This window comes from Canis lupus, chromosome 1, assembly GCF_048164855.1.
Source record: "Canis lupus baileyi chromosome 1, mCanLup2.hap1, whole genome shotgun sequence".
In the NCBI taxonomy this organism is placed as follows: Eukaryota; Metazoa; Chordata; class Mammalia; order Carnivora; family Canidae; genus Canis; species Canis lupus.
Window position 1 is genome coordinate 2,023,657 of NC_132838.1, and position 25,422 is coordinate 2,049,078.

Below are 25,422 nucleotides of genomic sequence, written 5' to 3' on the forward strand. Positions count from 1 at the left end.
CTTGCAACTCTTCTGTAAGTTTGGATTTATTTCATAATAAAAGTGGATTTATTTCAAGGTAAAAGTTTAAAATTTCAAAAGCAAAGACAACACTAGAAGATTGGCTCTTTGAAAAGAACCGATAACCTCCTATCAAGATTAATAGGAAAAAGGGAGAGACAAACTAACAATATCAGAAACAAAAAAATGTGACATCCCTCCAGAGCTTCATACATTTTACATTACAAAAATTTGTATTTAAAAATAGATAAATCCCTTGAAAAGCACAAAGCATCACAACTAACACACAAAAAAAACAAAATGTGCATAGCCCTGCAACTTGTAAAGAAATTTACTCTAAAATGAGTAAGTACCCACAAAGAATACTCCACGAATATTGGCTACTTAACCTAGAAAATGTTTTTGAAAAAACCAGACCACTCATTAAAAATTAGTAACAAGTCAGCAACTTCTAAAACCTTGTTTAGCCATGAAATTCCTTCTTCACATAAAAAGCTTCCAATATACAAGAAAGATAAAAACAGACACCACCTGGAAGTTGAGAGGGGGTGATAAGACTATACACCCTGCTCAAGCTCACTTCCTGATTCTGCATGGCCAATCTCTTTGAGGGATTCCTCAGTCTCTGGGAGTCCAGACCCAACTGTTTATTTTATTTTATTTTTTTTAAAGATTTTATTTATTCATAGAGGCACAGAGAGAGGCAGAGACACAGGTAGAGGGAGAAGCACGCTCCATACAGGAAGCCTGATGTGGGACTCAATCCCAGGTCTCTAGGATCACACCCCAGGGCTGCAGGCGGCGCTAAACCGCTGCGCCACTGAGGCTGCCTCAGACCCAACTGTTTAAAGACCATTACATGAGCTAAACCAGAAATCCAATCAGTTGTCAACTTCTTTTTGAAAACTTCTAAAGGGATAACGATGATAAATAAAATATCTTTCTACAATTATTAAATTCCTTTTATGGGCAAAAGGATATAAGTTCATGATTGTAAGAAAGGCACTGATCACAAATCTTGAACAGCAGAAAGACTATAAAAGCTCTGATTCAGGGGCACCTGGGTGGCTCAGTAGGTAAAGCACCTGCCTTTGGCTCAGGTCATGATCCTGGATCCTGGAATGGAGCCTCGCATCAGGCTCCCTGCTCAGCCAGGAGTCTGCTTCTCCCTCTCCCTCTGTCCCTCCTCCCTGCTTCTGTCCTCTCTCAGTCTCTGTCGCTCAAATAAATAAACAAACAAACAAATAAATAAAATCTTTTTAAGAAAAAAATCTGTAATTTATTCAACATACCCACTCAATTTATGGTGGCATCGGTTAGCTGAAATCTTACGGGGGCCCATCCCCAGGGTTGCCGAAGTGTCCTAGACAGAGTGTGGTTCTTACATACCAGACTCTATAAAGTCGAGAGTGAGCAGATGTGATAGTTTATCTCAACCACCAGTGAACTTGTTTAAAATATGAGTTCTTTTTTTTTTCCTAAAGATTTTATTTTTTTATTCATGAGAGACACAGAAAGAAAAAGAGAGAGAGAGAGAGAAAGAGAGAGGCACAGACACAGAGGAAGAAAGCAGGCTCCACGCAGCGAGCCTGACATGGGACTGGATCCCAGGCCTCCAGGATCACACCCTAGGCCAAAGGTGGTGCTAAACTGCTGAGCCACCCGGGCTGCCCTAAAATATGAACAGTTCTTATCTTTGTTTCTTTCTGGTTAAATTAACTGAAGACTCTTCTTCCAAGTGAAAGCATTCAAGTCGAACAATACACAAAGTTACGGTATTATTAAACTGCATTTTACAGGCATATCTGCGTTTTTGGATGAGAGTATGACTACAGATGGAAGAGAAGGGAGCACTGTTTACAAGTGCCAACACGGTGACCAGAATCCATTCTACCATGCAATCACTAATCTTCTCCATTTTCTAAATATTAAAATGTCTCATTAAAAAAGTGAACCTGGCTTTCCATCCCTTTCAGATTAGCACTGTTTGGTTTTGTTTAACACTATTCAGGATGTCATTTCATTTAGAGTCTTCTTTAGTTCGATATAAAAATATGTTAGAAGTTGAGCTTATCAATACCTTAACTGTGTAACGTCAGAGCATAGGAGATTAAGCAGCAAGAGATAACAAACCTGGTACAGAGGAACTTCCATCCTCCACAGACAAACCACTCTAGTCCTCTTTTTCTCTGTGTGACCCTAGCTCGTGGTAACGTGTGGTAATCGCTTTCATCATTCTCGAAGCCTTCTTCAGACATCATTAGTGGCATTTCATCCAAATGGGCAGACTCATCTTCCAGTTGGTACCTGGTCAGAGGTAAGAACAGAGTACTGAGGCAGGCCAAGCAGTCTTCTGTCACAAGTAAGGGTATTATTTAAGACAAGAGCTGGTCCAATTCTGCTAGTCATACTTTTCTTTTTTCTTCAAACTAAGCTGTCTATAGAGAAGGCAAACCATTGTAAATAAGGGATGCTACTTTGCTTTACAAGAAATTTATTTAGCCAAGACAGGCAGGAAAGGAACTGGCTGCCCAAGGAAGCAGACCTGACTATGTGGGGAGCCCTCCACACAGCCACGGTCAGCTCAGTACCACCCATCCATGGTGCAGCAATATTAAAAAAAAAAAAAAAATCATCTGAAATATTAGCAAAAAAATGTGTATTTCCAGCTCATATCTAAATACTCTGTTACAGACTGATGTGATGTAAAATTTGCCCCACTTTACATTCATCAAAGTCGTGAAAATGACTTTTGAACTACATAGGTGTCTTATGTTATAAGGTGGGAACATGATATGTTGTCAGATTTGATACATGCAGCAAGGATGCTATGTCCCCCTTACACTTACTCTGTCTCTGTTATTCCTTTTTTTAAAACTTTATATTCAATGAAATAATGTCCTCCACAACCAGCATCTCGTTTAGAGTTCACTGATCCCCTTCGGATTCCAAAAACAGGGAGCCTACTATCAAGTGTCCATTTTATCTTTCCTAAATTGTGGACATATTTATCTTTTAAAAATAATAGCTTACCTTGAGAACCAAAAATTCATCAGAAAATATAATGGAAAGTCCACAAATACTATCTTATTTAATTTTACATCAAGCCTCCATGGTAGGTATTACCCTCAATTGTAAAAATAAGAGAGCAAACCTCTGTGTCCCTGAAAGATAGCAGTCACTGGAATTGAAATTTCTCCTCATACCCTCTGAAGTCCACAGGCTTTAGAGAAGACAAATAAAACCAACCAAGCCCACAACTACAGCATAAATGAGTGCCAGACAATACTACAATCTACTGAAAGATAAAAGCAAACCTGAAACAGGATAAGGTCAAAGAAGATCACAAAATGCACATCGTAGTAATCAAACTACTCAAAGCAAAGATGAAAGAAAAACTCTTGGAAGCAGCCAGAGAAAAACATCTCATTAGAAGCACATCAATTCAAACGCCCATGGATGTCTCCCAGAGAGAGATGGAGGACAGAGGATAGGAACCCCATGTCTAAGTGCTGAAAGAGAAAAAGGCTCAACCCCGAATTCTATATCCAGCAAAAAGATCCTTCAGGAATAAAGGCAAAACAAAAACATTCTCAGATAAAGGCTAAAACCTGGAGGATTTGTCACCATCAGACCTACTACTACAAAAGAACATTAAAGATGTTCTGCTGTTGATACTAGCAGAAAATTTGGAATTTGGGAAATGAAGAGTAACACAAAATTGTTTAAAACGTGTACGACTATTGAAAGTGAAAGCTGTAACATGGTCTGGTGAAGTTTTCAGTACAAAGAGACATGAACAGATATGGCAGCCATATTGTAAGAAGTGGGCAGTTCCACAGTTTACATTAAGTGTAAAATATTAACAGGGAAAAATTAGCTGTGTATACTGCAATCTTCAGAGTGGAGCTTCTCAACAGTAGTACCATTCATTTTGGGTCACAGAATTCTCTTTTGATGGAGCTGTCCTGTGCACTGAGGAATGTTCAACAGCATCCCAGACCGTTACACATTTGAGGTCAGTAGCAGCATCCCTCAATTTTGACAATAAAAATGTGTCCAGATGTTGGCAAGTATTGGCTGGAGGACAAAAATCACTGTCTACAAAAATAATAATAATATAAATACCTGAAGTATAATGGCATATGGTGTTAAAAGATTAGAAGTAAAAAGATGGAAAAAGATACAACACAAACACTCTTTCAAAGGAAGAAAAGTAGCTATTATGATATGAAACAAAGAAGACATTGAAAAATTTTAAATGGAAGAACTGCCCAAGATAAAGGACATTATATGATAAAAGATCAAATCACACATAAGTTCTAGCAATCGTAAATTGCATAGGTGCAGACACCTATCACTAGTTTCAAAATACACGAAGTACAAAGTACAAAATATGTAAGTAAAAGGAGAAAGAAGCAAATCCACAACACTGCCTGAAGACTTGGTAAGTCTTCTGTCAGTAACTAACAGAATAAACAATATCAGAAAGGACATAAAGAAGTGAGCAACGCTGTCAACCAATGTACCCTGGCTGGCATTTACAGAGCACTCTACCCTGCACAGAACAGAACTTGATGTTCTCTCAAGTGCTCAATGAATACTCATCCCCACGGACCACATCCTGGGCCATAACACAAACTAAAAGATTCAATAGAACTGAAATCAGACAAAGTATGTTCTCTCACCATTAAAGAATTTCTTTTAAAAATCAGTAACAGAAAGATATCTGGAAAATCCACTACCACCTGGTGGGGAGAGGGCACAAAACCAGTTTGGGAACAGAACAGCATGATGCTAGAGAACCATCCACAGAGTCCTCACAACTGCAAATGGAAACTTATAAACTGTAAAAGTTCTAGAGATCACCACCTTAACCTAGAACTCACCACAGGACAACCTGACGTCTGCCTGCTGGTGTGATACACAATAAGAGGCAGAGCCAGCATTCTTGCTAACACATTTATATATTTACTGTATTTACTCAATCTCCAGAGTAGTAGTAGTTCTCAAAGTACATTCCCCAGACCATCAGCATCACCTGAGAATGGGTTAGAAATAGAAATTCTTGGACACACCCCAAAAAACGAAACTTCTGGAAGTAGTCACCAGTTGGGTGTCAGGAGCCCTCACACTCTGCTATTTACAGATTTTTTTCAGATTTTATTTATTTGAGAGAGAAAGTGAGCATGAGCAGGGAGGAGGAACAGAGAGAGAAGCAGACTCCCTGCTGAGCAGGGAGCCCCGATATGGGACTCCATTCCAGGATCCTGGGATCATGACCTGAGTCGAAGGCAGACACTTGACTCAGCCACCGGGGGTCCGCACTCTGCTATTTGAGAAGCACTGCTCTGGGGCTAATTTTTACAAGACAGTAAGTGCAGGAAATAAAGAGCACTACCCAAGTCCAGGACGATCTAATCCAGACATGGGACACAGTTCAAACCACCAATCTGGACTCGAAAAATGCCACATCATTGGGAGAAAGAAAATCACTGCAAAGATTTCTACAAATTTAAAGAAATTAAAAAGATAAAACCAAATGAAATAGTGGAACCTTGATTAGAACTCTGAATAAAAAAAAAAGGCTATAAAAGACATTTTTTTAAATGTTCTAGAAGGTCAGAGTGGTGATGGCTGTACAACTCTGAGGGTATACCAAATGCCACTGAATTGTGCACTTTAAGCTGGGGTGAATAGATACGTTGTGTATTTCACAATTTGGGAAAAAAATACAAAAGAAGACAAGTGAATAGAGCTATAGATGCCATATGAGGTATTACCGTTAATTCTCTTGGCTGGGACAACAAGCAATGTGCCTTAAGAATCATGCTTCCCGTGGGGAAACCCTTACCAAAGGTCCCACCTGAAAAGCACTGAAGATCTGGTAAGCACAGAGACAAGGGCAATAAGGCACAAGGTTACCAGCTGCTGAATATATGTAAATTACAAGAACATTCTTTTGATGTTTCTGTACCTTTGAAATACCTCATAATAGCAAGTGAGGGAAACGTATCCAAGCAGAAAAAAATTTAAGACCCAAAGTGATGTCCTCTGTTGTTTCTTGAATCCACGTTTCTTTTTTCCTGCCAAGACCTGTTGTCATCTGGACACTGTCATCTGTACCTGTACTCATCATTATGATCTTCCTTCTCTAGATGGCTTGTGACTGGCCAACATTTTGAAAATGAAGGCCTGAAGAGTATGACAATGGTGAGTGCTACCCCAGATAATCAGGAATATCCAACAACAGAATTATTTCCATTCCACTCTAAACGTTATTGAACTATATCTTCTGTGGTACACAGCAAGTGCTAAATGTATATAAAAATATATACAATATACAGTATGTAACAGGCTTTCTATTTTTTAGTAGTCCTTTGGGGAAACTGCAGATGTGGGTGTTCACACACCTGCATGTGTGAGGGCATATGCATGTGCAGGCAGGCAGTGATGGTGCCAGGCAGTACTTTGCCTACTAGGAGTCTGTGAAAAGGTCGAAGGCAAGATTCAAGAAACCTTTACCTTCTTGAACCAGGAGCCTAGGTGTCAAGAATCCACACACAAGTGTAATTCAATGATGGGAAAAATTTCCTTGAACAACAAAGCCAAGGCTGACTTGCTACCTAAGCTTCTTTTAACATCTTTTTAACATGTGGTAACTTAAAAATAATCCAGCAAGTGGATGACTAAGTTACAGGTTACTGAATTATCCCCTACTGTTGGATTGAGAGGACGACCTTTATAACGTCCCACTAAATAATGTTTCAGTGGAAATATCTGTACACAGAACTTTCTCCATATTTTTACATGAATTCTTTCAAAGATTCTCAGTGCTGTAATTGTTCTATAAAGTCATAAGCTCTAAAACACTTGAAATAGTGCTAACTGCAAATGTAAACTCCCACCACTATGAGTGCTATGAATAACACCCAGCAGTTTTACCCTACCCTCATCAGATGGGAGCTGAACACATGCAACCCTTCACTTAAGTAAGGGGAGCAGAGTGGCATCTTACCGTCACTGGCACTGATTCACACGGGGTCTTACGCTACTGCTTACAAACTATGGCTGAGGCTGCTCCCCATGCTGGAGAGAAAGTTCAGTTTAGCTGGGCATACTTGGGGCATGTGCCCTGTGGCAGCCCTGGAACTAGTACCCTCTTCCAGGCTCACACTCAGCAGCCTCCTTACAGGTAAGATTTCACTGGCCAGGAACTCAAGGTGCCTCTTCAGCAAACGTCACCAGGACTATGACTGCTTTCGTTAGTGATGTGCTCACAAAAAAAGATAGGTTCCCAGTGTCCGTTCTAATGTATTTTTGCCCATAAACCCTGTTATTTTCAGTGAGTATTTCTACCACATACAAGGTTTTGCAGGGATGTATATACCACATAACAACAGAAATGGTGCTATCTTTATACAAGAGAGTCCATCTCTTCCACATTGATTTGTAATACGAGCAAACAGGACTGTAAGCTACAACCACATGGAAGCGGACTCTCTGCCAGGGCCTACAGAAGCAGAAGCAGCATGTTGATAACCTGATTTCAGCCCTGTGAGACCATACAGTTCTGAACTACAGAACTGGAAAATAATAAATTTCTTTTAAGCCATACATTTATGATAATTTTACAACACCAACAGGACATTAATACAATTGCATAGCAACTAATGACATGATTTTGTTTTCTTTGTATTATGAGTCAATTCGACAACCCTGCTTCATGCTACCAGGTCTCATCTTTCCTCCCTTACGTGAGACAGCTCTCAGCTAAGACTGAATGCTAAGTAAGAAGACACTGGTGCTCTACTCACAGAGCACATAACTGTGCTCACAGCCACACTGGGGCTCTCCCAGGCACTCCAGCGCTTCAGCGCAGTGACAGGCACTGAGAGAAACTGACACTCAGCACATGACAAATACGGGACTACTTGCCCTTACACCGTAGAGAATCAGCCTAAGTAGATGGAAGTGGATCCTCAGCAACCACTAACCACCAAAACAATTCTCCTCCTCCTAAGATAATTCAATAGATAAAACAAAAACCACAAGATCTCTGTAAAGACCAAGGAAGACCACCTCTCAAAATCATTACATGAACAAAGGCTCTGCAAGCCATCTGGCTGAGTTGGGTACCTACACTCAGTCCACTAGATGCTGAGCACCAACACCTGCCTGCACTGAAAACATGACGGTCAGCAACAGATGCAGTCTTTAACTTACGGGGCTTGGACTCATTCATCAGGAAATCTAAAATGGCAGCAGTGGCAACTGGCGAAGACAGTTACCTAGCCCTGGGAGGGTGCCGACTGAGCCCCAGGCTGCAGGGCCGCATCCAAGTGAAGGGACAGGGTGTGCATGGAATGGGTGCGGCACACAGGAAGGTAGGCTAAGGAAGGACTGCTAGCCACCCAAGCCAAGCCACAACTGTCCGTGGGAATTCTGAAACTAGAGTTGGGACACAGCGGGTAGCCTGCTTCAAGATAACTACAGCTATTAACTCCTGTAAGGGGATCCCTGGGTGGCGCAGTGGTTTGGCGCCTGCCTTTGGCCCAGGGCGGGATCCTGGAGACCCGGGAACGAATCCCAAGTCGGGCTCCTGGTGCATGGAGCCTGCTTCTCCCTCTGCCTGTGTCTCTGCCTCTCTCTCTCTCTCTCTCTCTCTCTGTGTGTGTCTATCATAAATAAATTAAAAAAAAAAAAAACTGTAAGAAGAGCTACTGGAGGGACACCTGGGTGGCTCAGTGGCTGAGCATCTGCCTTTGGCTAGGGGCGTGACCCAGAGTCCTGGGATGGAGTCCCACATCGGGCTTCCTGCATGGGGCCTGCTTCTCCCTCTGCCTATTGTCTCTGCCTCCCTTTCTCTGGGTCTGTCATGAATAAATAAAATCTTAAAAAAAAAAAAGAAGAAGAAGAAGAAGAAGAAGAGCTACTGGAGGTCTACACCATTACGCAGACCACAGAGCTCAAAACAAGACTCTTCTGGAAGAGAAGACAGAGACAGATGCATATGTAAAAGGATAAGAAAACATTTCCTATAAAGATGGAAGCTTACATACATGATCTACCTTCAATACCAAAAACACTGCTTTTAAAAAAAAAGATTTATTTATTTATGAGAGACAGAGAGAGAGACAGACAGGGAGAGAGAGAGAGAGAGAGAGAGAGAGGCAGAGACACAGGCAGAGGGAGAAGCAGGCTCCATGCAGGGAGCCCGAAGTGGGACTCGATCCCAGGTCTCCAGGATCATGCCCTGAGCTGAAGGCAGGTGCTAAACTGCTGAGCCACCCAGGCAGCCCTACTTTTTTTTTTTTTTTTTTTTAAGCTGAAACCTACATGGGATCCCTGGGTGGCTCAGGGGTTTGGCGCCTGCCTTCAGCCCGTGGTGTGATCCTGGGGACCCAGGATCGAGTCCCATGTTGGGCTCCCTGCGTGGAGCCTGCTTCTCTCACTGTCTGTATCTCTGCCTCTCACTCTGTCTCATGAATAAATACATAAAATCTTTAAAAAGATAAATAAAGCTGAAACCTACAGAACAGAAAACAAGAGATGATAACGAAATGTAGAGAGCTAGAAAGGAGATGGATGGATGGTAAATAAGCAGGTCCAAGAAAAGAGACATGTCGGCACAGCAGTGGGGAAGTGGAACCTTGGGACCCTGCAGGGGTCAGCTGGTGTCCAAGGGCGTCTCTGAAGTGGGCGTGGAGGGAGGAAGAGTAGGAAGAAACATCTAGATTCTGGGTTGGCCCCTCCCTGCTACAGATCACAGGACATGTATCCCCTGGGGGAGGGAGGGCAGGAGAGAAAGAAAGCAGAGGGCGAGGCCAAGGGAAGGACAGTGAATGTGCAAGCCTGCAGGGCCTCCCTTCCCTGCCTCCCAGATAGGAATTCAGTGTTGAGAGAAGGAAGGTCAGAAGCCAGAGGCCAGAGTTTCTGAAACAGTCAGGCACGAATCTAAGCACTTCATAAACATTCTTTTAATTCTGTTTTATTTTAGACAATTAACAAAGAAAGTTTTTTTCTGTTTTTAAGATTTTATTTATTTATTCATGACGGGGGGGGGGGGGGAGCGGGGAACAGACACAGGCAGAGGGAGAAGCAGGCTCCATGCAGGGAGCCTGACTTGGGACTCAATCTAAGGTCTCCAGGATCACACCCTGGGCTGAAGGCAGCGCTAAACCACTGAATCACCTGGGCTGGCCGGAAAGTTTTACTATAAAAAAGAAAAATAGCTTTAGATGCCCAAGACAAATGTGGTCCATCTTTATAATGTGACAGCAATCAGCTTTTAAAAAAGAAGGAAATGTGATGTGTGCTACAGCTCGAAGCTTGAGAACATGACGCTCAGTGGGGCCAGAAACAAGAAGACAAACCGTGATGCTCTCCAGCTCCCTGCGGTGATGAGGACAGTCAACTCCACATACAGATCTGGAGAGGGCTGGGGACTGGGAGGGGGACGGCAAGGCGTTCCATGGGAGCAGAGTTTGGGTTCAGAAGACCCAAGGGACCGTGGGGACGACAGCACAACAGTGTCAGTGTGCTCACTGCCCCCCCACCCTCAAGCAGACATGGTCAAGATGCTAAGTTTTATGTTGTGTCTGACAGAATTTTCTTAAAAAGAAACAATTTCAGGATCCCTAGGTGGCTCAGCAGTTTGGCACCTGCCTTCCACCCAGGGTGTGATCCTGGAGTCCTGGGATAGAGTCCCACATCGGGCTCCCTGCATGGAGCCTGCTTCTCCCTCTGCCTGTGTCTCTACCTCTCTCTCTGTCTCTCATGAATAAATAAATTAAAATCTTTAAAAAAAAAAAAGAAAGAAACAATTTCTGTAAATATTACTGACTGCTGCTCCACAGTAGCCAAGTAACCCCTGAAGGACGGCTATTTCCTCAGCATTACCCACATCTCCCACAGGCCACGCTGGGCCGTACCCCCAGGTCAGCCTGAACTGTGCCCGAGGCCTGCCCTCTGGGTCCTGGCGCTGCCACAGTTAACGCGCTAACGGTGGCACAGTCACCTGGAAAACCAAATCTTCACACACTCGGCACACTCAGGCAGAAGTCTGATCCCTGGGGGAGCTGGTGTGTGGGTGAGATCAGACAGCAGACACTAGGAGAAAGAACGTCTGAGGAGACAGTGCCTCGAAATGGGGGCTGGGGGATGCAGAGCCTGCTACAGCCAGGCACCCCGCTCAGAGCAAAGGAGACACTGGGGGAAATGTTACAGCGCGTGACAAGAAAACAACATCTCATGAACAGTTCTTACAAATACAATTTTTATAAAGCAAACATGACGGAATGATGGAAGAGCAAAGATAATCCATGACAAAGGGACCTACAGCTGCATGCACAGCATCACGCACGGCCTCGTCAGGGACGCCAGCCTGGGAACCCACCGCCAAAGGGATGCCCCGAGCCAGCGCCCACCAGGGCGGCGGGGTGGCGGGGATGGGGCAGGAGGCCCACAGAGCCCTGGGACCGTCAGCGCCAACACAGAGCGGGTGGGCTGCATGCAGAGGGAGACAGGCAGCGGAGGCCCCGGCAAAGGTGTGAGGCCAGAGGCAGCTGGGTCTCAAGAAGAGACAGAGGCACAGAAGGTCTGGGGAGACCCCGAGGGGCTGCGGGGAAGCCAGCCAGCTGGAGCGGGCGAGCCCCGGAGGCAGCTGAGGAGGCTGCCGAGTGGGGCCCGAGGGCAGGGCAGCCAGTGGAAGGACTCTCCCTAATTCTCAGTGGAAAGGGAAGTCACTCGGAAGGTTTTAAAGCTAGGAATCATTTTTGTTTTCAAAAGAACTTTTACCACCTGCAAATTAAAACAACCGAAAAAAGGAATTCTTAACAGTTAGCATTCTAAACAGTCTTGGATAAGTGGGCACTCGTAATGGCTTGTAACAGTGTGGGAACAACTTTTCTGGAGAATGGCTTTTGAAAATGCATCGAAAGTCCTTTTTTTGGTCATGTGAGTAAACTTTCACCACAGGTTCTAATTATCCCATGCAAACACAAATATTTGAAAACATGAAGAATGTATACAAAAATGAATCTACAAAGACGACCATTGCTGACTGTGCTGTGCTGCACAGGAGTCCGCCCAAAAAAGCACAAAGACTGTGATACCAATGATTAGTCTCGGTCACACGTGTCTGACCACTACACTGTCGCTGACAGCAGTGACCACAAGGAGAAGAGCGGCGGCCCCTGCCCTTGCTGCCGCACTAGCTCCCAGGGCTCACTGATTCCAGGGACCGCTGACACCAGCACATAACACCCCCACAACAAGGGACTCATCATTTTAGACGCTCAGGCAAAGGGTCCTCTCATCTGTGAAGTAGGAGGCCGAAAACAGAGTCAGTAGGTTTCCTCAGAAAAATTCCCTTTTTCTAATTCTGTGCATAAAATCATTTCTTTTAAAAGTCAACTACAAAATGAATATTTATACAAAATGCAATTAAAATTCAAAACGCCACTTAAATGTATTATAATATAGTATACAAAATGAGATTTTTTAGTCTTCTTCATTAAGTTCTTTCTGCGATTGTGTTGCATTTTAGCAAAAGTCACAATCTTATCAAGTTTAATGCTAGAAAAGTAGTAAAAAGCATTTGAAAGAAAATGAACATAAGCAACATCATGTTTAGTAACCTCCACTTCAGAGATGGAGCCTTTGAACTGGCAAGCAATTTATTCCATTTCCAAAGCAATTTTCCTATTGTATTGAAAATTTTACCTCAGTATTTAAAAACAATAAGATGATGAATAATGGATTTTTTCAGAGACAGGATAAGCAGAAAATCTTAAGTGTCTTTGTTGCCTAGTGTCATACACACTTAATTGGTTTGTCACTCAAGAAAAATCAACGTTTCCAGCAATTAAGTATAATTCTGGAAACATATTTTTAAAACGAATAAAAACAATGTGAACAAAGATGACAGAACAGATGATACCAAACCCAAGAGTACTGCCATGCTAAGAAATGGAGACAGCTCTCTTGCTGCTGCCAAAGGTTTAGAAAAATTAGGAACTTTCAACAAAACACTCAAGTACTAGAAGGTGCATAATTTACGTGTATCTAAGTAAAAGTAAAAGTAAAAGTAGGTCAATACAATAACTAGCTTAAACTCACATTAAGTATCTAACAGCCTTATTGTTTCCATTTTGATGAGGAACATTTCTGAGAAGGCAACTGATATAGTAAAGGGAGAAACCATTTAAAATATGCCTACAGCTTAAACTTTCTTTAAGAAAAGTAAACACTGCCTCCTTTTGCCTGCATGTTAGTAAAGTAGAAAAACAAAGCAACAAAGTGCTATAAAGAAATGTGTATGTTTCCTTCATCAAATACTGCTTCCAAGTTCAAGTGTGTCACTGATGAGTCATTAATAAGCAGCAGAACCGGGGATCCCTGGGTGGCTCAGCGGTTTAGCGCCTGCCTTCAGCCCAGTACGTGATCCTGGAGTCCCAGGATCGAGTCCCACATTGTGCTCCCTGCATGCAGCCGGTTTCTCCCTCTGCCTGTGTCTCTGCCTCTCTCTCTCTCTCTCTCTCTCTCTGTCTCTCATGAATAAAAAAAATCTTAAAAAAAAAAAAAAGCAGAACTGTATAACTACTGGGAAATTGGGACTCTTCCTTTCCTACAGCAGCAGAGGAGATAAACAGCAGAATAGTTTAAAAAAGAAGAAGAAGGAGGAGGAGGAGGAGGAGGAGGAGGAAGGAGGAGGAGGAGGAGGAGGGAGGAGGGGGAGGAGGAGGAGGAGGAAGAAGGAGGAGGAGGAGGAGGAGGAGGAGGAGGAGGAAGAAGGAAGAAGAAGAAGAAAGGAGGAGGAGGAGGCGGAGGAGGAGGAGGAGGAGAAAAAGTAAAGGAACGGTGCCTGAAAAGCATGCCTTGACCTTAGCAATAAAAACAAGCAAGGGCCAGAACCAGTCAGCCCCTCACACCCAGAGATGTCCCCACACGAACCATGTACACAGTAACCTCGGAGCAGCTGACTCCTCTTCCACGATGTTCTGTCAGAAACCTCAGTACCAATTTCTTGACATAAGAAATTACGCCAATACTACACATAAATTGAAATAAACTTCTAAATGAGAATTAATGGTACAAGATCTAATATTATATAAATGCCAATCCAGAAATTTGAAGATAAGTGGGTCAATCAGCTCAGGACACATACTCCATCCAGTTCCCTAAAACCGTGATGTTCACAATCACCAAATCTATCTTCATCCTAATACTGTCAGTTGTAGAAAATGAAGTAAAACATTTCTATTCTGGCAGGTTTAAAGAATTTCACAAACTTAACTACAGATCCTTAAAAACATATCTCTGATTCCAAGGAATCCTGGGCCTGGGCGCTTTGATAAATGCCATCTTAAGAATCATTCCGTATTTGGAAAAACCTTTTCAGTTGTGAATCATCACAGAAAAGAAGAAGTTTCATCTTTACAACCAGTAAGGTATTTTTTAGATCATCATCACAGTTGTAAAATTTTTAAGACTCAGGGAAAATTGTATATAGATACTTAGAATGAGAAAACCAGCATTAAAAAAAATTTGTTTTGCCTCTATCAAGAAACACACTAATATTTTAGAGATAATCAGACAATAGCCATCTGTTCTCAGCATGAATCTCTTTTCAAACACTAAAGTTTAACTATTATAATACTGCAAATGGCTCTAGGCAGGGCCAAAAGCCATACTGCAATGAGAAGCAAAGAAAAGGTACTAACAGACGTGGATAAACAAAATATGTCCAGGTTCATTCATTCTTCCTTCAACTGTGAAGATAATTTGAATGACATAGGTACCATTTAAAAGTCAGAAATGAAAAATATCAAGTTAACAAATATCTTACTTTTACTCAACTATACACAATGCAAGAAGAAAAGCAATGCCTCACATTAGTTTATAGAAAGGATTTTAACAAGTAATTACATTCTTACCGAACTGTTAAATACTATGTATGGGACACAGTATTTCACTCACCTAATAACTTCTAAAATAAATAAATAAATAAAATCACCAGCCTCTCCCATTGCAAAAATACAAGAACATCCTCATGTATTAACCACACTCACATCGTATCTAATTCAGCCCATTGAAATTTTCATAGTACAAACCCAATGATGAACAATTTTATACAAGTTGTAACAAATTACAATCACTATATTTTAAGTATATTGTGCACTAAACTGGTATGATTATAATGAAATAAAAATAATTTCACCCCAAGGAAAACCTGAGAATCTTTAAAATACATTACTACAATTCATTATACATTATAAGCACAAAATGACATTTTTATATGGTCAAGGAAAAAGCCTTTTAAAGCTCACAAAGCAGGGCAGCCCAGGTGGCTCAGCGGTTTAGCACCGCCTTCAGGCCAGGGTGGGATCTTGGAGACCCAGGATTGAGTCCCACAGTCAGGCTCCCTGCATGGAGCCTGTTTCTCCCTCTGCCTGTGTCTCTGCCTCTCTGTGTGTGTGTGTCATGAATAAATAAATAAAATCTTAAAAATAAGTAAATAAAGCTCACAAAGCAAGAAAAGCCCGTATCAAAGCTGTTTTTCTAACAACTAATTAGCTTTCAATAGTCAATGTGAAGGAAAAAGACCTCGTAACATAAACTTTTGTCCTTGGAAATACAAGACTGTATTTGCATTGTTTATATCTAATCTATTTTTTAGCTGCATTCTAATGTATAACATACATTTCCCAAAACAGAAATACTTAGAAAAGCCTAATTTTGATATAAAACCTTACAGTTCTGAACTCTGAAATTAAAGAGATCTGTTAAAAGTCAAAAATACACTTAAAAACAGTTAGCTTTATCAAGTACATCTGACTGCAATAAGAACACTTATGGAGATGAGGTGGAGGTGGTAATAACAGGGCGCCAGGTCTCTTTCAGAGGTGAAGAAAACCCTCCAACACTGACTGTGGTGATGGCGGCACTTTCCTGTGAATACAGTAAAACACTGAATTTTACACTCTAAATGGGAGACCTGTATGGTATGTGAACTGTATCCAAAGAGTTGTTAGTGAATGAAAAAATAAATAAGAGTAACTTTAAAATAAAATGAGGAAAGACAAAAACAGAACAAAGGTAAATGACTCCTTCCTGCCAGTTCCAGAGCAACACTGACTGGATGCCCCACCCCCGCCAACAAAGCTATAATCCTGGAGAGGACACAGGGAAAGGTGAAGAGGAGGAGGCAGACTAGGAAGGACCTCGGACTCCAGAGGTCACACAACAGTGAATTCCCAACGTGCTCCTTCTGCCTCATTTACCCCAAATTATGTACTAGAGAGTCAGCAGCCAGAAAAAAATCAAGGGCAAAAACCAAAGAGAGCCCCAAGAACAGTCTTTCCCTCCTGCCCATCCCCACCACTGTCACAGGAACCCAGAGGTAAAGGGTCTCAAGGCCATACAGCAGGCAGCCACGGGCTGCAATAAACAGGCATTCCTCCATCTCCAGACAAGGGGACATTAGCAGAGCTCCAGGGGCACCACAGACCCCATCTCTGCCCTGTGGTAAAGGGGCACCCTCTTCTCCCAGGGGTCAAAAGGAACCTGGCTTTCACCCCATCTGGCAGTAACAAGGCAGCGTCACTTCATCCCAACCCTCTGGTCCCCAGTTCCAGTGGTGTCAGAGGAGGCCTGATAAAACAGAAGATTTGAACTAAGTCTAGAGCCTCATAGCATAATACTCAAAATGTCCAGGGTACAATCAAAAAGTACTCATTATACCACAAGCCAACTTCCATCTTCCAACTTTCCATCTTCTGAAGGAAAGATAATCAACAGATGCCAACATCAAAGAGATGCATATGTTGAAATGTGATAAAGATTCTAAAACATTCATCATAAAAATGTGTCAATGGGCAATTACAAACATACTTGAAGCAAATGAAAACAAAAAACCAGCTATTTCAGCAAAGAAAGCTAATACAAAGAAGAATCAAATGGAAATTCTACAACTAAAAAATACATTAGCAGAGATTTGGAAACTTAATGGATAGGGTTCAGAGGCAGAAGAAACAAAGGAAAAGCCAATGAACTTAAAGAGTGAACAAAAGAAACCATCCAATCTGGACAGAAAATGGACTTAAAACAAATGAGCAGAAACTCAGGACCGTAAGAGACACACGAAAAGATCTCAGAAGGTGTCTCCAGGGACAGTATTAGAAGAGATGAAAGTGGATAGGGCTTGAAAATTATTTAGACAAATAATGGCTGAAAACTTCTAACTAGATGAAAGATATAAACTTGCAGATTCAATATGCTATGTGAACCCTAAACAGTATAAACCCAAAGAAATCTATGCCAAGACCCATAATAAACTACTGAGAACTAAAGACAAGAGAAAAGCTTGGAAGTAATGAAAAATGACATCATAGCCAAAGGAAAAAAGAAAACATTCAAAGAACATCAGATTTCTCATCAGAAATCATGGAGGCCAGAAAGAAGGAATATAATTTTCCAAGTGCTAAAATAGAAAAAGAACTGTCAACCTCAAATTGTGTATCTGGTGAAATTACCCTTCAGGAATGAAGGAAAAATAAGACCTCCTAAGATGAAAGAAAACTAAAAAAAAAAAAAAAAAAAAAAAGAAAACTAAGAAAATTTATTTTCAGCAGACCTACACTAAAAGAATAGCAAGGAATTCTTAGAACAGAAATAATACAGTAAGAAATTCAGGAACTTCTGGAAATAAGAGAACAGAAATAGGGAAAACATGAATCAATACAGTTTTCTAGGTTATGTTTGAGAGAGACCAAAATCATAACACTGTCTGATCTATAGCTCTAGTCAGATGTAAGAGAAATATTTACATACTTTTACATATGCAAATTTATACATAACTTTACAAGAGAAATACTTCATCAGTAGGGATCAGTACAGGGATGTAAAGAGGTAAGGACTCCCCACTTTATTAACGCTTATAAAATATCAACACCAGAATACTGTGATGAGTCACATACACATAATGTAACACCTGGAACTGCCACTAAATAAGAGATACAAAGAGATACAGTGGAAGAACACCACTGTTAAATCAAAATGGAATTCTAAAAAATGTTCAAATAACCCAGAGAAAAACAGGAAAAAGAAAACAAAGAAACAAAAAACATGGCAATCAAAACAAAAATGGCAGATATAAGCTCTAACTTACCAATCATTATACCAAACTTAAATGTTCTAAACATAAAATCATAAGACAGAGATTGGCAGAGTAGATAAAAAACATAAGCCAACTATAAGCTGACTATAAGAAACTCACCTCAAATATAAGTAGGCTGAAAGCAAAAGGATAGAAAATTATATGCCAGGCAAACATTAATCAAAAGAAAGCCTGAGTGGCTATATAAGTGTCAGAAAAAGCCAAGCCCAGAGCAAAAATATTATTAGAGACAGACGGAAATTATTTAATAATAAAAGTGTCAGCCTATCAAAACAGAATAATCCCAAACATGTCTGCACCAAATGACAGATTGGCAAAACATGTGAAGTAAAAACTGATAAAACTAAAAGGAAAAATAGACAAATGCACAATTGAAGTTAGAGACTTCTAACAACCAAACCACTCTCAACAACCAAGAGAACAACCACACCATAAACTAGCAAGAATAACTAAAAGGGGGCAGCCCTGGTGGCGCAGCAGTTTGGCGCTACCTGCGGCCCAGGGTATGATCCTGGAGACCCGGGATCTGGATCCGGTCCCATGTCGGGCTCTCTGCATGGAGCCTGCTTCTCCCTCTGCCTGTGTCTCTGCCTCTCTCTCTGTATGTCTTTCATAAATAAATAAATAAAAAACCTTAAAAGAAAAAAAAAAACAGGATCTAGTCAACGTTCCAGAATACTTCATCCAACGAAAACACAATACACTTTCTTTTGGGCCCTAGAATTCTTACCAATAAAGACCATATTCTTGGTCACAAAACTAATCACCAAATGAAAATAAATGAAATAACATGAAACATGCTCTTTAACCATAAAGAAATCATACTAGAAGTTGGTAACAGAAAAGTAGCAGTAAATTTTCTATACATGCTCCTAAATAATCCATGGAACAAAAAGCAAGTCTCAAAGTAAAACAAAATGCAAAAATTTGTGGGACACAGATAAATCAGTGCCAAGAGGGAAATTTACACCACAAAACGCTGATGTTAAAAAGAGGAAAAGTCTCCAATCAATCAATAGTCTAAACTCCTACCCTAAGAAACAAGAATTGAAAGACAAAAATAAACCTAAAGCAAACAAAAAGGAGGGAAAAATAAAGCACAGAAATTAATAAAATTGAAAACAGAAAACTGGGATCCCTGGGTGGCGCAGCGGTTTAGCGCCTGCCTTTGGCCCAGGGAGCGAACCTGGAGACCCGGGATCGAATCCCACGTCGGGCTCCCGATGCATGGAGCCTGCTTCTCCCTCTGCCTATGTCTCTGCTTCTCTCTCTCTCTCACTGTGTGCCTATCATAAATAAATAAAATAAAATAATTAAAAAAAAAAAAAAAGAAAACAGAAAACTATAGGAAAAAAATGTAAAATAAAAGATGACTTTAAAATACCAAGCTGATCAACAAAGAGTGAAGGCACAAACCACCAATATCTAAATGAAACATCAAAAAGATAGTAAGAGAATACTACAAACAACTCTACACACATAAATATGGCAACTTTCCTGAAAAGGATCAATTCCTCAAGAGCACAATCATAACTCATACAATATGAAATGGCTCATTTGAAGAGCCTAGTTAACTATGAAAGAAACTGAGTTTGTAAATTGAAACAGCAAAAAAAAGAAATCTCTAGGTCCAGATGGTTTCACTGGAAAATTCTACCAAACACTTAAAGAAGTTAACACCAACTCTATTCACTGTCTTCCAGAAAGCAGGAGACAAGGGAACTCTTCCCATGTCATCTCATGAGGCCAGGTATTGTGGTAAAAGCTGACAGTCACTGTCATTCTTTTCATGGAAAATAAGTATTTACAGTCAAGTGCAATCTGTGCTGAGGGGAACAGGGATCTTTAGGAGCCAAACAGCATCTAATTCTGTCCTGGCTGGCATTGAGATCATGGAAAGCTTCTAAAGAAAAGTAATTTTAGGCACACCTGGATGGCTCAGTAGGTTAAGCATCTGCCTTCAGCTCAGGTCATGATCCCAGGTCCTAGAATTGAGCACCATGTCAGGCTCTGCATTTCCCTCTGCCTCTGCTGTTCCCCCCGCTTGTTCTCTCTCTTTCTCTCTCTCCCTCTAATAAATAAACATCATTAAAAAGAAAGAAAAGATAAAAAGTAATTTTAGGTGTTGACAAAGTCAGGAATATAACCACTGAAATATGGACATTTTAACTACCAGAAGAAACAGCTAAAAAAAAAAAAAAAGAAAAGAAAGAAAAGAAAAGAAAAAAGAAACAGCTAGAAGAATCCAAAATAAGTGCCTCTGGGGTCAGAAGGAAGGAATAAGCAGAGTATGGAGGCACAGTATCTTCTTGTAAGCCTTTTACCATATGTAACTATGATAAAATACGATCAAATTTCACAAAATAATGTTAAAGCACATTCCAGGCAAGAACAATCTCTCCCTGCTCCTCTTACCTAAGTCCAACTATAAACTTTGGAAATAAAAGAGCCAAGCAAAGGAGAGCTCTGGGAGGTGGTAAGAAGGCAGCAGGTAAAAGGCAGAGGGTTGGGCTGGCCAACAGGCACGTGCAGAGCAGGTACAACCAGGACCTATGACTGAAGAAACGACACAGTGGCAGGACACCCTACATGCCCTCACCCTACAGAAGGAAGGAGATAGGCCTGGCATTCCCAACCTAGCAAGAAAGGGCAGCCCAGAAAGATCATTCCTCCCCTGAAAGGAGCGAGAGTCCACCACTACCAGCAAGAGAGATCAACAAATGCTGTGGGAAATGGTATCCTTCCCCACAGACCTAAAGTCTCCCCTGTCCCATCAGGGCACACTGGTGCATCTGGGTGACACCAGTTTGAGGAACCCTGCCACAACAGGAGGTTAGAGCCTCAGAAAGCCCCTGTGTCCCCATGGGCCTGAGATGCCCCTCTCTCACGAGGAGGGCAGCCAGGCAGCACCAACAAGTACAATCCTACTTCAGAAGCAGCCAGTCCAGGAATACACTTCTATTTAGGGCCTGAACTCCCCTCCTCTGCCACCAGACACCAGAGCAGAAGGGGCACCAGCAAGAGGGACTGGGCCACAGTGGTGCTGAGACTCCTCCCCTAGCCAAACACACACAACAGCCAGCAGGCACGTGCAGAGCACGTACAACCACAACACTGCCCATCAACAGGCCTTTTCATCACATAGACTAACCACTCCTTCTCATACCAAGAGGCACTGGGCCTGGGGAAATCCCCCCCCTTCCTCTCAGCAGTATAAGCGAATACAAGTACGTCCCAGCATACACATAAACCAAGCACACCAAAACTCTGAGCACAAAGTTAAACTGTCACTGGAATCACAGCCCACACATGTAGGCCAGGATCTATAAGCTAAATCTAAACAGGGTGATCACCTGCTAAAGTAAAAGATATAAACAGAACCCACAGTCTCCAACCAGAATAGACAAAATGTCCAGGATAAAACAGAAAACCACCAGTCATACCAAGAACCAGAAGAGTAACAGTGTGAGTTAGAAAAGAAGATCAAAAGACACCAAAACTTGAGACACCTGGGTGGCCCAGTGGCTGAACATCTGCCTTTGGCTCAGAACATAACCCCGGGGTCCTGGGATCGAGTCCCACATCAGGTTCCCCGCAGAGAGCCTGCTTCTCCCTCTGCCTATGTCTCTGCCTCTCTCTCTCTGTCTCTCATGAATAAATAAATAAAATCTTAAAACACACACACACAACTTAGATTAACTCAGATCTGGGAATTATGTGACAATCACTTTAAGCAGCAAACTTAAAAATGCTTCAACAACCAATTACGAACTCTCTTAAAAACAGAAAAAGTATAAAACTGACAAATATACTAGTGAAAATAAAACACTACTGCATGGGATCAACAGAAGAGTGAAGATGACAAAGGGCAGGGATCCCTGTGGCGCAGTGGTTTAGCGCCTGCCTTTGGCCCAGGGCGCGATCCTGGAGATCCAGGATCGAATCCCATGTCGGGCTCCCAGTGCATGGAGCCTGCTTCTCCCTCTGCCTGTGTCTCTGCCTCTCTCTCTCTCTCTCTCTCTCTCTGTGTGACTATCATAAATAAATAAAAATTTAAAAAAAAAAAAAAAAAAGACAAAGGGCAGAATTAGGGAATTTGAGAATAAATCAATACAATTCACACAATCTTCATACAAACAAAAGAAACTAGGGGGTAAAAGCCTAAGAGAGTCATGTAACACTAGCAAAAGATCCAACATTTCTATCATCCCAGTACCAGCAGGAGAAATAGAAGACAGTGAAGACCAGAGTACTTGACGAAACTCCCTAACTTTGGTGAAACAAAACCCAACAGATGAAAAAAGCTTACTAAATACCAACTAAGATAAACTGAAAGAAATCCACACCAAGATACATCACCATCAAACTTGCAAACATGAGAGACAAAGACTTGAAAGCAGTCAGAGAAAATGGCACATTACCCACAGGGGCACAGCAACTCCAGCAGCAGTGAGCTTCTCATCAGAAATCATGAAGGCTAGATGGACGTGTAACAAGTTTTCAAGGCTAACCAGAGAACTGTCAACCAGGAATTCTAGAGCCAATAAATCCATCATCCTTCAGGAAGGAAGATATAAAAACATTCTAAGAAGAAATTTCAAGACTGGTTACAGGAAGCACTTCAAATAGAAAGGAATGGAGAAAAACGAGAATCCTGGAGTACAAGGAAGGAAGAATACCAGAAAGAGTAAAAACACGGGTACATACAATGGACTAATCTATAATCATGAGCTTTATAAACCATATTTGATGATTCAAACAAGAAGTGTAATACCATCTGATATTCAAGACACGCTATTCAAAGCGTAGAGGGAGAAGATGGGTAAAGGCCCAAAATGCAAATAATGTTTACACACTCTAGGGCACAGCCTAAAATCCTAATCCCAACACCCCCTGGTAATAAATCACATAGGTATACTAGAGCACATACTACAACTATACAACGATCTGCACTCAAAAATACTGTAGCAATATCCAAAAAGAAAAGTTGAAATTATCTAAAGGAATGCAAGAGAAACAGAAGAGGAATGAGAATCAGAAAAAAAAAAAAAAAAAACAGGAAATAAACAAATAATAAAATAGCACCTACACTCTAACGTTGCAATAATTAACTTAAATGTAAAGAGTTGAAATCCACCAGTGCAGGGACTGACAGAGTGCATAATGGAAAACCAGGATCCAACAAAGAAACTCACTGCAAATTCAGCGTAGATGGGTTGAAAGAGAACATCAAGTAAACGTTAATCCACAATAAAGCAGATTTCAGAGCAAAGAAAATGACCAGAGACAAAGAAGAACGTTCTGTAATATGAGACAATCCACCAGAAGACATAAGGATGCATAATGTGTCCGTACCAAATGACAGAACCTCAAAATACCTGGAGCAAAAACTGAGATGCAAAACGTGATGCAAACCTACTGTGAAATAAGTAGCGTATTTCCAAATAACGATCTAAAATCAAGCACTCAGAGAATTACTAACACAATTACTAAATAGGTAACACCAGGGAGAGAAAGAGAAATGGTACTTCTGGCCGAACGCTAAACACAGGCACCTTGCTAGGTTCTCCTGTAACCCTTCACCATCCTGCAGGAAAAAAACACTATCCCCCCATCTTACATCCAGGAAACGGGGTTTCAGTTTAGTAAGCAAATGAGCCGAGATTCAATTGAGCTCTAAAACATGACAATACAGACTTTCGGACTCTATGTTTCAGTTTCTCAAATAGCCCAGAACAACATTACTCTAAAACTCAAACCCTGAAGCAACTGGCTATCGAAAAACGTAGCTTTTCCTCTTATGCAGTAAAAGTCAACTGCTTCCTGACTTGGGCTCAGGGGGCGATCTCAGGATGAGATCAGGCGGAGAGGTGGAGCCCCAACGGGGTCCTCGCTGTGCGGGGTCCCGGAAGATTCTCCCCCCTCCCCTGCATCTGCCCCTCCCAATCCCCCACCTCATTCAAGGAAGTCAATCTTTTTAAAAAGTTAATTGCTTCTACACTTCCTCAGGAATAAAGTTTCGACTGATCGTAGAAGACAGTATTTCCCTTTTATAACTTTCTCTAGTAACTACCGTCTACAAAATGCAGTCGTCGTCTTCTTGGGCGAGAAAGACGTTGGACGTGAGCTGAAACCAAGTAGAGGACGAGACGTCCACCGCGTGACTAAACCCTGGCACCGTCCGACAACTTAACCTTCTACAGTTCCGTTTCCCGTGGCTAAAAGCAAAAACTTTGGTCGACACAAAATACTTTGTGAACACACGATGAAGTAAAGTGTACTTAGCGGACACGCTCACGGTTCCCGCGCCCTTCCACTGGTGACAGCAAGCGCTCCCGCACGGCTCACAGCCGCGTCCGCCCCCCACGCCGTCCGCAGGGGCGCGCCCCGCCCCCGCCCCCGCCCCCGCCCCCCAGCGCGTCCCCGTGCGTCTGACGGCCCACCCGGACCGGACACAGCTGGGGGCGGCCCCGCCGGGCCCTGACACGCCGTCGCGGAGCCTGTCCCGCGGCGGGGACGCTCTCCAGAGCCCAGGCGCACCGGGGTCGGAAGCTTTGTGCGCGCGGACACACCCGCTGGCCGGGGACCCGGGGACCCGGGGACCCGGGCACGGCCCCCGCCCCCGCCCCCGCCACGGCCCCCTCCCCGGCGGGGCCCCCACCGGCAAAGGGCCCCCCGGCCGCGGCCCCCACCCGCACAAGGCGCGGGGGGACGGGCGCCGCGGGCGGAGGGAGGTCGGCCCCGTCGTTACCTGCTGGGCCGCTCGGCCCCGGGCCCGAGCCCCGCCGCGCTGTAGTAGGCCGCACGTTTGCGGTTGGCCGCGGCCGCCGCGCTGCGAACCGGGTAGAGAGGGATCTGGTCCGCCATGTTCCGGCCGCGACCTTTCCGCCCCTCCCCGCCCCACCTCAATTCGCTGCCTTTCCCCGCCCTCTCAGCTCAGCTCCGGCCCGGCCGAGGCACCGCCCCCCGAGCGTCGGGGCCCGATCGCGTCACTGCGCGTCGGGGCCTGATGACGACAGCGTGCGGCAAAAGGAGGGCGCGGAAAGCGCCGGCGTTAGGAGACCCCGAAGCGCGTCCGGGCCCAATGACGTCACCGCGCGGCGCCGGCGCGAGCGGAGGCGGTGTCGCTCCGAGGCCCCCCCCGCCCCCCCGCGCGCCCGGGCCGGAAGGCGTCACCGCGTGGCCTGCGCGCGCGCGAAGGCGGGGTCTCCCGGCAGCCCCGCCCCCGGTGCTGGGCGTGT

General features: G+C 43.0%; 1 protein-coding gene across 8 annotated transcripts in view; it reads right to left on the reverse strand.

Annotated features, from left to right (window-relative positions):
- The window catches only part of ATP9B (ATPase phospholipid transporting 9B (putative)), a 237,325-nt gene extending 212,186 nt beyond the window's left edge, over positions 1-25,139 (reverse strand). For 6 of the 8 annotated variants that reach the window (XM_072817398.1, XM_072817319.1, XM_072817557.1 and 3 more), the window contains exons 1-2: positions 24,933-25,139; positions 2,134-2,307 (exon numbers count right to left, since the gene is read on the reverse strand). In XM_072817398.1, the coding sequence (XP_072673499.1) occupies positions 2,134-2,307; positions 24,933-25,048 (290 nt within the window). In that variant the 5' untranslated portion in view covers positions 25,049-25,139. Of the gene's footprint in view, positions 1-2,133; positions 2,308-24,254; positions 24,506-24,932 lie in introns of those variants that run through there. The other 2 variants (XM_072817484.1, XM_072817712.1) reach the window with 2 other exon arrangements.
- Between the last annotated feature and the right edge of the window lie 283 nt (positions 25,140-25,422).